We start from the raw sequence: 12,376 nt of genomic DNA, 5'->3' as shown, positions 1-12,376 counted from the left end.
ACGAGAGCTGAGCTGCCGGCGTGAGCAGACCCAGCGCTGGGAGCTGAGGAGCAGCCGAGCCACCGCCAGCCACTATTTCCCCAAATAGCCACTCTGGTTTTAAGGAATTAATTTTAACCCCAGGCTTGTGGGCCGTGTTTTGGCCTGAAGGTAGAAAAGGCTCCATTTTAATAGAAAATATAGTTTAGGAAGCAAGAGTTAATTGCTTAACTTGGTTAAGCAGCGTTTTAGGCACGCCTTGGCCAGCAGAAGGCTGGAGGGCGTGTGTGTGTGTGTTCCCTGCCCGTGTCCCAGCTGTTCCGCTGGCTGTCAGCAAGGGCAGGGGAGCAGTGATCGGGATGAGGAGCGGATACAGCACACACAGCTCCGGAGACCCGGGAGGAGCCAGTCCATCACACCGATGGTTCATCCCTGCTCCATCCCTGCTGCTTTCCTTGGCTCCAAGGATTAATGCCGGGAGGGCTGAAGCCCACCCAGACAAATTCATGCCGTTTTGCCCAGGCCAGCAGCTGCTCAAAGCTGTGATTATATCCCATCTCCTGCCATGGAGAACATCCCCTCGGCTCCAGTGGCCCTAATCGCATCCAGCTTCCGCTGCTTTCCTTGCTGCCAAGGCAAAGCTCAGCCCGGCTTCCAGCCAGCAAACTGCCCGTGGCAGGGACCGCGGTCATCAGCAGATGAGAGCTATCACCAATTAAGCTGCGTTATCACAGATCGGCCCTGCCCAACGCTGCGTTTAGACTTCGAAGAGCTGGGTAGCCCCTCGGGAGGTTGAGAAGAGCCCAGGGGAGAGCAGCACGCAGCACCAGGCTGCCCAAGGAAACACCTTTGCACCTGCAGAGGGTTTCAGGCCCCCAGGCAGGTGCTGCGCACACCGGGAGCAGCATCCCCAGCATGGAGTTTCTCCCAGGGAGGAGGTATCCCCCCAGCACGCCCCGCTGGGACAAGGGGGGAGAGGCTGCTCTTGGGGAGCTGGCTGTCCCGCTTTTCAGGGGGTGTACTTTGTGCTCCGATGCTGCCTGGGCTTTATCCTCCTTTATCCTGAAGGCAGCATAAAAAGCTGAGCTTGTTGCCGATGCTGCAGGCGGCCTCTCTGGTGCTCTGAAATGAGGGGGGGGTGTCTCTGGTGTGCAGGGATCTGGCCGGGCAGGGGGAGACTCACCGCCGCTCTCCCCACGTCAAGTGCATTCCTCTGCTAGATGCGATAGCAGGGGAGGATTAAAAATAGCTTAATCTTCATTCCTTTGAGAGTTTTTCCATTAAAAAAAATAAAATCTGCATGCCGCTAATCTTTCCAAGGCCAAAGCTCCCCCCAGTTTGGGGGTTAAAAGCGAGGCAGGACCCCCCCCCCCGCCTCCTGCCGCGCTGCGACCGGCGGCTGCCCGGGGAGCGGGGCTGGTGTGCCAGAGCTCCAGGGATGGGGAAAGCCAGGGAAGATGTTTTCTTTTTTTAGCCTCCTGCTCTCTGTCGAAGGCGTCGGGGTTTGCATGGCTGTGAGTAACCGCACCAGGAAAATCCTCCCACTGCTGCGCAGGCAGAGCCAGCGGAGCCGGAGCTCTGCAGAGCCGGGAAGAGCCGGGTGCGGGAAGGTGCCCAGCAGCAGAGGAGTGGGTGATCGCAGCCCACCTTCGCCTCAGCGAGACGCTTCTGTGCAGCGACGGGTTGCCAGGACTGGTCCGACTTACTATTCCTAAGGCAAGGAGGAAATTTGTGTTCTTTCGCCAATCCCTAAGCAGTTTTCCTGAGGGTGCCTGCGTTTTCATTTGGTACAGTGGGTAAATCAATTAAACGCTTTATCAGGTTATTTCTACAAAAACTGCTCTGCGCACTCACGAGATGATTGATGAAAGAGTGACTCTCTTGCCCCCAGGGAATGGTGATTAAGGAGTGACCTTATTAAGCCATTCCCCGCAGCGGAGAATTAGACAACTCCGCTCCAAAGAGACAAAGTAAACGTCATTACTTCTCTTTAAAACTTCTTTGCCAACTTCCAGATCCAGAGCGTGGTCTGTGGGCTCGGCTGGTTATGGGAAAACCCAGGAGATTTTACAGGGATCTGTAGGAAGGAAAGACGACTGGCCAGCAGAGTTTCTGGGATCCGCCCTGCGATCCCAGCTCAGGGAGTGAAAATCGGAGCTGACTGTTTAAGCGTGTACCTGTTAAATCAGCATTACTTGTAATTCCTGTATTTGCTGAACTGTGTATGGAGACCAGTAAAGACAAACAGCGCAATTCTTTTTTTTTTTTTTTTTTTTTTTAACAAGATTAAAACACTTTCTCCTGGTAGCAAGAAATCCCCAAGGTCTGTATATCCTCATGGGTTCACTTCAGCCTTTATCTGAACCACAGCTATTAACTTAGTTGTAAGAAACGTGTAAACTCAAGGCTTTCATTCTAATCATTTGAGAGAGCGAAAGGAATAGCCTTGAAGGGGTGGAATTAAGGTAACCGAATACGCCTAGACAGGCCACACGACTCCAGGCGCGCAGGGAAGCACCAGCGATACGTGTTCACAGCCAGACCTCGAACCCGAGCGGCAGAGGGTGGAGAACCTGCCCCGTGTCTTTTCTTTCAAGATCATCCCCTCTACAGTCAACGAGCGACGGTCCGGAGCGCGTCAGCCTCTCAGGGCTGAGGAAAGGCCACCCTGCAGGTCGGCCACCCTTTGGTGGAGCACAAACTGGTCCACAAGAGGCCGTTCTGTGGCCACCCTGGATGGGACTCAGGGACTCTGGGCTCCCTCCACTGTTATCGATTTTAATAGCGACAACCCAGAGGGGAGCAGAACAGACTGTGCTTCATAGATGGAATTGAATTGTTTTAAAAGTTTTTAAACAAGTTGGCTGTCTTCCCGGCCTCTTAAATTAAAGGGCAATTAAGTCACTTTCAGTCTGGAAAGAGCTAATGGGTGTTTTCCTGGTTTGACTCTTTAGATTTTTGCCAGAGTGATGAACGCGATGAAAAACTGTCAACTCTCAAGTCAGGGCTGTCAGCCAACACTCAAAGCATTTATCTAAGCACATGCTCAGACTCTTTGGCCTGTGGACAGGAGGAAATGGGACAAAACGAGGGTGTAGGAAAGAGCAGCTGGGCATAAAGGACACCGGCAACACCTGTACCTTAATTCTGATAATCATTCACCAGCAGAAGAACTGCCGGTGCTACAGCTTCATGGGAACTTGACTTTTCCCCATGGTGGGGAAAAACCTGGCTGAACATCAGCCCCGGTTCATGGCTACCTGTCAGGTGTGGGTTTTGTTCAGCGATACGCGATTAATTGTGCAGCAGGTGCCCTGCTCCCAGCATGAAGCTCCCCCAGGAGCAGCTGCTGCAGCACTGGGAGTACAACCCTCCCTTCGCGCTGGGGCTCCACCATATCCTGGTAACGTTACTGAGAATATGCAAGAGCTCCAGGCTTTCCCAGTCACTAGAAGTGCCCGTAGTCTCCCTCCCTTTGATTTCCACGCTCCTTCCTAACATTTAAAAGCTCAGATCTATTTTGTTTCTTCCGGGATTGCTAACCAAAGCTGACTCCTGAATGAATTCTGTCTCTGCTTCGGTTAGTCATCCCTCCAGGACAGATTTAGTAACTGCTCAGGGAAATCACGTAGAAGCCAACAGTTCACTGGTGGAAGGCAGCACCCACTCACTGTCAACTTCATCTTTTCCCGAGCTAGAAAGCTGAAAGTGCAGCAAGTCAGCCAGAATTAGGAGAGCAAGCCTCTAGCCTCACCTGGTGTGTAGGAAGGTGGATAAATTGGTGCGTACCTAGTCCCAAACCTGACTGCAGGCTCCGGAAAGTGCAGTGTGAAATCAGAGCAGAAATAGCAAGTATCTACAGCAGAGTGCACCCTCCCCATCTCCCGGAGCATCCCTTGGGGGCAAAGAACCTGGGATTGCAGCTGCAGGAGGGGCTGCCAACACTCCTCGCTGCAGGGAAGCAGCCTGAACATCCATCGCCCATCCTTCGGAACCGCCCCGGGGCCGGCAGCACACGGAGCTGCCCCCAAACTGAAGCAAATCTCTCCTCAAGGTGCAGAATTAGTAACGTTTCAAGGCTAACGAATTGCCTGATCAAAAAAAAAATTAAAAAAAATAAAATAAATGTGTATCTGACATGTTTACTGCTTGTGGTTATTAAAGCTTGTATACTCAAGAATTTTACATAGTCCTGGCTGACTGGAGGCATGGCACGTTCCAACTTGTCCTGATAAACCAGAGTATTTTAATGCATAAATATGACTCACGACACCAATGCTTTCAGATAAGGACAGTTTATTTGCCCCTTTGAACAAATAAGGCAAGATATTTGAGAAAGATCAAACAAAGTCTCCTGTATCAAACTCAGAGGAATGCAATAAAAGTTACTATTTCATACATATACAAACTAATGACCCAACACTTATATACAAACAGCCAGATCTTACAAAATAGCATTTCAAGTCAGCACTTTATGCCAGTGTTGCTAATTTCTTTGTTACAAAAAAGTTAAAGCTACAAACTTCACATTTTTAAGTCTCACATGACTGACATCATCAGTATCTCTGGGTTTTAGAAGCAAAGATAATGGTTTGTGTCCAGAACGCTTTCAGCAATGGCAGACAGACCCCAGGAGCACACAAATGCAGCTTCACAATTAAGTAAGCTTTTTTGCTTAAAAACTTGGCCGGAACAGCTTTCTCTTACGGTACGAGCCTTGGTCTTAGCCTGGAGAACTCTGAAAGTGAGCAGTTACTATGCTCCCAGATGCTCTACAAAGGGACCAAAAAGGGAATTATTTTCTCTAACAGATTGAAAAATCAGCGAAGGAGAAAATAATTTCTCTGCATTAGAGCTCCAAGTGCAAGAAACATCATCAAGTCTCAGCCACTGCAAGCATTTAAGAAAGGTTCAGAGACAGTTAAGCCATTGGACCAGTTGTACTTATTTTGGTTCATTTGCTGTATTTTAAGACAATCACATCAGCAAAGCAGAGCATTTCAAGAGTGCTTACATTCAGTTACAGCAGTCATGGGTTGCATATTCTGTAAGTAGACACCACCCTGTGGTGTTTCACCTAAAACTTGGGTTTTCTAATGCCCTCCGATCACTCGAAAGTTACCTACACAGTGCAGAGGTAAAACTACTCCCAGCAGAATCTGCTTGATCCACGCCGCACGCAGGCAGTGCGCCATTTACCACGTCACATATCCGTACGCCTGTCCCACCGGAGATGCTGGGCCAGAGCCATCCAAGTGACTAATTCAAGATCAACACTTGACCAGAGAACTCCCTCCTAAGTTACAGAATCATAGTTGTGGGAGTTTTTTTGACGCAAAGGACGCTCACGAATATTGCTCATAATAAACACACGTTTAGGGCAAAATGTATTGCACGGATTTCAGAGGAGCACTGTATGAGCCCTGATGTTCACACAGCACGTCACCAGACCCTTAGAGAGCCCGGACTAAGGGATTTTAATAGCAACAAAGCTTTTAATTACTTCGTTTTCCTAATTCAGAACTTTCCCAATACTCGAGGCTATCAAATAGCTGGGTTATCCCAGGATGTACCTTACTTCGGCACCCTGGATACGCTGCTCCCCGCCTCCCTTTTCCCTTCGGGGAGCTGGTTTGCTGATCTCTGGACAGCCGTGTTCGCACTGCGCATCAAACTCAGACAAACCGATGCAACCAGATCTGCAGAGGGGGTAAAAATGGCTTGGTTCCTTTCACAGCAATGGTGTATAACTGGTAACAGTAGCCAAGAGTCTGCTCCAAGGGGAAAAAAAAAAAAAGAGCCTACGGAGGTGTGAAATGAACACTTCACCTCTCTAGCAGCATTTGATTCAGGAGACACTGCTATTTAGTTAATTATCTAGGTGATGCACCAAGGCCTATTTCAGAAGAACGACATGGGAACTGTTGCCTCTATCAGAGCAAAATAAATATAAATCGGTAGAAATACTTGCTCTGTCCAAATATTTCACCATATGCTAGATAAATCTAAAACTACGTAATTCTGCTGTTACAGCCCATGCGGCAGGGGCGTCACTTGGTCTCTGCCCTGCAAATTAGGCTCATTTCTTCGTTGCTTCTCTTTTACTCTCCACTCTACCGGAGTGAGTTCATTGCACCATCGTCACAGCGATTGTACACGCTGGGGCATTTTCGTTGATTGAGCTATACCGGGCAGGAACAGCAGGGAAATTTAAAGAAAGAACACAAGAGCATCCAGAGGAACAGGAAGAGACTGAATCCCTTCCAGCAGGACAGCAGTAATTGTCTTCTCATCCAGACCAACTCCGCCTTCGCTCCACCACCATAAATGCTCATCTTCGCTAATTCAACAAAGTCTTTACTTTCAGTTTCAACTTTTCTGATGTGCTAAACCTTGCAGAAATGTGAAGGATTGTGAAATTAGGTTTTTATTCAAGCACCTAAAGATGTAAATCTGAAATGAAGTCTATAAAATATTTCTCAAACTGTGGAGATTATTAAATCCTCTCAGACACAGCAGAAGTACCTAATTCCTGAGAGAGGTTCACACCGCTTCCACCCATTCCGATACTGTTTCTTTTTCCTGTACTCCACTGTCAGCAGGGTCTCCCTGAAGGACATTTTCAAACAGACGAAGAGAAATGGTCTCGTCGATTGGCTTTTTTTTTTTAAGTTGGTGTGGATTTTAAATTGCAGAATGTAATTTCTGATGGAGGCACAACATGCTTTATCTACTTGTATTAATTTGTAAAGTACATAAAAAGACAAAACTGAAGTCTTGAAGAAACCACACTTGCTTAAAAAGCACACAGTGTAAGGCATGGGGCTTATTACAGGCTTTTTAAAAAAAATGAGATTTAAGTTTCTTTCAAAAGGCTGGAACAGTTTGCACGTGTTCTCACCTGCTCTCTTCAGTGACCTAAAACTTATCAGTACCTTAACAGTAGAAAGATACATTTAACAGCTTGGAATTGTGTCTGTGCACTGACAAACAAAACCAAAACCCACAAAAGATGCAGCCGTTAAATACCACAATCCATATTAACTTAAAACAAAATGGACTACTGAAAGTTCAGTTGAAAAGAGAGTGAGCCAACTTTCATTAGCCTATTTCTATCTGTTCCTCTGATTTAAAAACAACCCCCCTAAAACCAGTAACAAAAACTCCTTCGGAATAAGGTTTTAAATATACGTCTAACATTAAAACATACCATCAGGATTTTGCACTTAATGGCATTCCTGAGTTCACAAAGGTGCTATGGAAAAATAAATGAGCAGAAGTATTGCCCTCTATCTTGCTAGCGTATTTCAATAGAAATCAATATGTTTAGTAGTCATAAAAGCGAGGAGGTGATTGTTTGAGGATGGAAGAATATTCTACCAGTGGCTCAGAAGTTCTGCTGCCGCCGCTTCTTGGCTTCAATGGCATCGAGGATCGGCTGCCGCTTTGACTGGTATTTCTGGCGGATTTCTTCAATCTCCTGCTCCATCATGGGGTCCAGGGCCGAGAGCCTCCTCTGAAGTTCATCGACACTCCAAGTCTTCAGCTAGCAGGGAGACAACAGAACAGACATCGGCGTCAGTACAGCCACCATCCACACACCCAGAGGGATTCTGCCGCCCACCCGACACTCGCAACACATCTTCCAGCAGGAGAAGGCAGAAGAGTTCTGCTCCAGATGCCGCTCTCAGTCAGACTGGCGCGAGCCTCAGGATACTGGGCTGCTTTTGCTCATTTTATAGATACATTACATGCTCTGTTTAGTGACAACACGAGTGTATAAAACAACCGGTGAAATGTTTCCCCCATTGAGTTGTTTTTCTAACGCTTCATTTTGCAGGCTTCAAAGAGAAATACTACATTGAGATGGAGCAGAAGCCAAGTTCTCTCCCCCTCCCCTTTCTCTGCAACTAAACTTCCTTCGGCTGTGACAAAAGGAGACAGAAGGGAACAGAAAGAAAAAAAATAATTGACAAAAGTTGCATTTGAAAAAAGAAAAAAGCATTTATATACAATCAGGCTGAACCTCAGTCACGGTGAGGAATTCAGACTCCTGTAAGCCAGAAATCCCAGAACACACACACATGCCAGGTCACTTTGGGTCAGCCTCATGCTGACATAATATGCCAGTACAATTTGTATTTTACTGTACACGTGAAGATGTCAGGCTAGTCTGGACAATCTCTCCTTCACCGAATTCCCTATCTGCCTGCCCTTTGTTTAATTGGCTGTCTTCTGCCTGCCAGTTTGCCAAGCACTGGCACAGGAAAGTTTTATTCTGCGGTTAGAGATGCCAAGTGTGGCCTGGGACAGTCTACACTGGCCAGAGCTACACCCTTTATGTAATATTATAATAATATAACCTGTGGAACAGACAGGATTTTAGGACAATGTTAAAAAATATGGGCACTGGAAGCGTTCAAATCTTCACCTTTTCCCATCCAAGACCAAGTGACCCCCAGAAACACATGGAGACACTATTTCACAGCCACTGCAGAGGATGGGAATGACCATCTGCACCACCTGCTTTCACTGACCACCTGCTGAGGACACTAAGAACATACAAAATAATTTGGGTTTTTTTTGCGAACAAAGAAGTGTCGATTTTTAGACTTTCAACAAACATCGTCATCAAGCAACTTATCTTTACAGCAGTTAAATGCAAGTGATGCCGCTGTCTTGGTTTAGCTGTTAATTAGTCAGCTATCGTGGTTATTCTTCAAGCCATTTCTGAAGCCAAACACACAGTGAAACGCTCGCTGCCCATTATAATGCAACCACTGAATTACTGGCTGTTTAATGGCAGTTGTACAGTTTGCATCAGTCCTTAAAACGTATGTAAATACTAAAATACAGAAATCCTGACCCTTCTTCCTGCGGTGGAAGAGATACCAGTCCCCAAACCACAAAGTCATCTGCCAGCGGATTTCTCACAAGGTCTTTTGAAATTCTTCAGCATATTCTGCTAAAGATATTTCCTAGTTGCAGTTACAGGATCACGAAGCCACTTTAATAATCTAGGCACACGCGTAACAAAACCTTTCTTGCAAGGGTATGCAGTCTTTCGGCCTCTCTAATCAGGCAACTGTTCATTAGAAAGACAAAGCACTTCCTCCACAAAGATATACATTATTTATACACATTAATGCAACTTTACCAGACAGCAGTTTAAGCTGATGCATGGCACCCATTGCCTTTTCACACTAATTTATTATGGAGCAGGTAATTATTCAACATTCCCCTTCCTTACAGTCCAGGGAATTGAACAGTCAAATAAAAATGTGAAAAAAAGAAGCAAACATTAATTCAAGTACTGAACACCGAGCAGCTGTATCAGAGCAAATGGCTGCCAGCTCTCCCAGAGCACCCAGTGCTAGAATACTAAAAGAGAGTTTTGGAACAGATCTGAAATACCTCGCTCATGGCTTAAGCCAACTACTAGATGTCAGAAATTGTCCTAGGGCTGCGGTTTTCCATGGATGCCCCTTGAGCCTCCTCCACCATCCTCCCGAAGTGCTGGGTGCCAGAAACAAACTGCCAGAGCTGGCGGGCTAGAGGGCAGAGCAGATTTACAGCGACAGTCTCTCCAGACCCCGAGAAGGTGGCAGTAAGAGGAAAAGACTGCCCTACCAATGTTCTCCAACAGGATCTAGCATCCACGGATACCGACACACAAAGCCTGTCTGCTAACTGTAAGCCACTGCTTGCCAAGGGACGCGGCGGCTGTGACAATTCCTGGGACTGTGTGTTTGCCAGGACAGATGGCTAACAGTATGGAAGTACAGCTGAGCCTGGAGTGGGCAAAAGCCTACAGATATGTATTAATATGAACAAATCGGGACGTGGGTTACCTGCGCAGACGCACGATGCAGGACAAAGTAGCTACTTAAGGAGACTGATCACGGGTTGAACAGAACGGGGCCAGTGGGAGAAGGAAGAGAGGCAAGGCGACGCCGGGTGAAAAATCTAAGGGCAGAGGAACACATCCCGTGCACAATGCTGCACGTTGATAAGGATGAACTAATTGCAGAGTTTTCATCCAGAAACTCCTGCTGCTCCTAAAAGAGGCACAGAAGCCAAAGTGCAACACTAGTAAAAGGTTCCAAATACGACTGCTCACCACAGATGAGCTGACGAGGGACTGATGAGTGCCTAATTACTAATGAGCGCCCATGCAGTCGCAGGACACCCAGCCCGCTGCTCCCTCCATGCTTCAGCCCTGCCACACCACCACCCTACGACCTGGGCTGGGCTATTACCCAGCTTGTCCTTCACGCACACACGCATCTTTAAAAGGAAAAAAGCCACACACACACACACACAAAAAAAGAACTGCTTAAAATGTGATGGCCTCCATTTCACTTTGCTGTGTGGCATTTCACTGCGAGCCAGTGCCACAGACAGGCTTTCTCCCAGAAATGAAGTTTTTAAACTCTGGCATATCTGTCTCCGCAGCGGTAGGCTCCTGGGATACTGACATTATTCTCCGAGAGAAATGCCAGAAGCAAAATAAGAAAAAGAAGGACAAGGACAGAGCATCTCATGACAGACGGTTACTCGGGGTAAATCTCAGCACTGAAGAGCTGCAATTAGAGCGGGTTTTAGCCACGGGCTCAGTCCCATTCCGCTCCTCCCTTCTCCTCGGCAATCCTGTTGTAAGAAGTCGTAAGTGTCTTTGTAAAAGCCAGCTATTTTTGTCCACAGCGATCAAATAGCCAAGACAAACTTTTAAAGGAAGGAATCTCATTTCAAATGTAAAGACCAACATGAAATACTTGTTCTAAGGTTGGTCAAAGACGTCTATCAACAGGGAGAGGCGGCAGTGCAGAAAAACTGTTCAAGCAAGGCTGTATGTGCAGAAAGCTAATTTTTAACCATTTGATTAACAGCTGTATTATTACTCAATGTTTTGAGAATGATCTTAACTCTGTAAAAACGCCCAACTGAAGACAAAAGTCAGAGGTACAAAAGCCTGAAAGCCCATGACCACGCCGTTTGGAATCCTCAGGCTGCGGACACCACTGGCACAAACATCTTATTTTAATATGCTGATGATTCCTACTATGTAATTCGGAAGGACATATATCATCACATCCTTCAGAAGGACATAACCTACGGCCTTTCCATGCATATGTAGCAATGATAGAAAAATCGGGAACAGATCATTTGATATACAGTTTCTTCCTGAAGGAGATTTGTAAGCTGTTCATGACATCCCTTTGCTGGCCTTTCGGGCAGACTTGGGGATCACTACTCCGCTGAACAACGTTCACCTCAGCAAGCTGCTTCTGAGTTACCCTCCTTTCAAATCAGCATTTTAAAAATAGGGGGGAAAGAAAAAAAATTCCGCTTGCGTTTGTTACAGTCAGGTAAAGTGTCACTGCAACATGATATTCTGCTGAATGTAAATGAATCTAAGCAGCAAAAGGAGAATAAATAAAGGCTCTCTGCAGACACGTTAGACAGAGCCACAGGTTCAATACTCAAGGGCACCATGGTCTTGAAATTTATACTTGTACAGTTCTGTGCTGAGCAAGAGGCTGTCTAAAAACCTGCCACGGTATTTTTAAACAGACCGTGCCAGATTTATGCTTCACACAAGATCCAGTGTAAAACATAAAGCCTAGAGAGCTGCCTCAGCCCCTTCCCTGTCCCCAGGAAAAACAAACAAAAACCTCAGTGAAAACTTCTTGAATTAGAAGCCGATGCAAATGATTTATCACAGGTCTCTTGGTACCCACAGTCCTTACGCTGAAGGGCGCCTGTGCCTGGTTTTCCTACAGCAGGATCTGGAGCTTGTCCAGTTTGGGACCTCGTGTGCTCCTCTGGTCCCTCAGTGGCCCTTCAGCAGCACAAGGTCACCACTGACTCGGACCGACATAAATACCACGGCACCCAGTAATCCCCAAGTCGCTTCTGCTATCATTCTTATTTGCTCTTCTACCAAAAACACTGCCGGCAAAAACCTCCTGCTGCATGAATTATGAGCATCAAATAGAAAGGAGCTGTTTCCCAGCAGCTTTCACTCATTTCTCCCCAACAAAGGGTTTCGGCAGAGCAAACTCACCAGCTGCACAGGAATCAGAAAATATTATCTTGGGGCAAGTGAAAAAACACGTTTCTCCTGTAACTTTCTTTTTAGTTGTTGACACTGAATCCGATCCCTGGATTTAGCACAAAGTCTTTTCTTTGCATCTTTGCAAGGTTTCACGCTATCTAGGCTTTGTTTTTAAATAGCGTCTTAGAAGTCCTGAAGCTTGTGCCAAACATGAACCCTCCATCTCCAGGGAGGGGATGCAGGTCTTCTGCCATCATCTTTGAAACGCGCAGATGGACCCTGACTTCTGCAACAAAATCAGAATATACATGATATTGGTGAGATGGGGTTATTTTCCTC

General features: G+C 46.7%; 1 protein-coding gene across 5 annotated transcripts in view; it reads right to left on the bottom strand.

Annotated features, from left to right (window-relative positions):
* Positions 1-4,261: 4,261 nt before the first annotated feature.
* Positions 4,262-12,376, bottom strand: part of STK4 (serine/threonine kinase 4) — a 48,619-nt gene continuing 40,504 nt past the window's right edge. For 3 of the 5 annotated variants that reach the window (XM_074604777.1, XM_074604773.1, XM_074604775.1), the window contains one exon: positions 4,262-7,525. In XM_074604777.1, coding sequence (XP_074460878.1) covers positions 7,367-7,525 — 159 coding nt within the window. In that variant the 3' untranslated portion in view covers positions 4,262-7,366. The remainder of the gene's footprint in view (positions 7,526-12,376) is intronic. The other 2 variants (XM_074604774.1, XM_074604776.1) reach the window with 1 other exon arrangement.

The sequence above is a fragment of the Larus michahellis genome, chromosome 12, assembly GCF_964199755.1.
Source record: "Larus michahellis chromosome 12, bLarMic1.1, whole genome shotgun sequence".
Taxonomy (NCBI): Eukaryota; Metazoa; Chordata; class Aves; order Charadriiformes; family Laridae; genus Larus; species Larus michahellis.
This window is presented reverse-complemented; position numbering and strand designations above follow the sequence as displayed.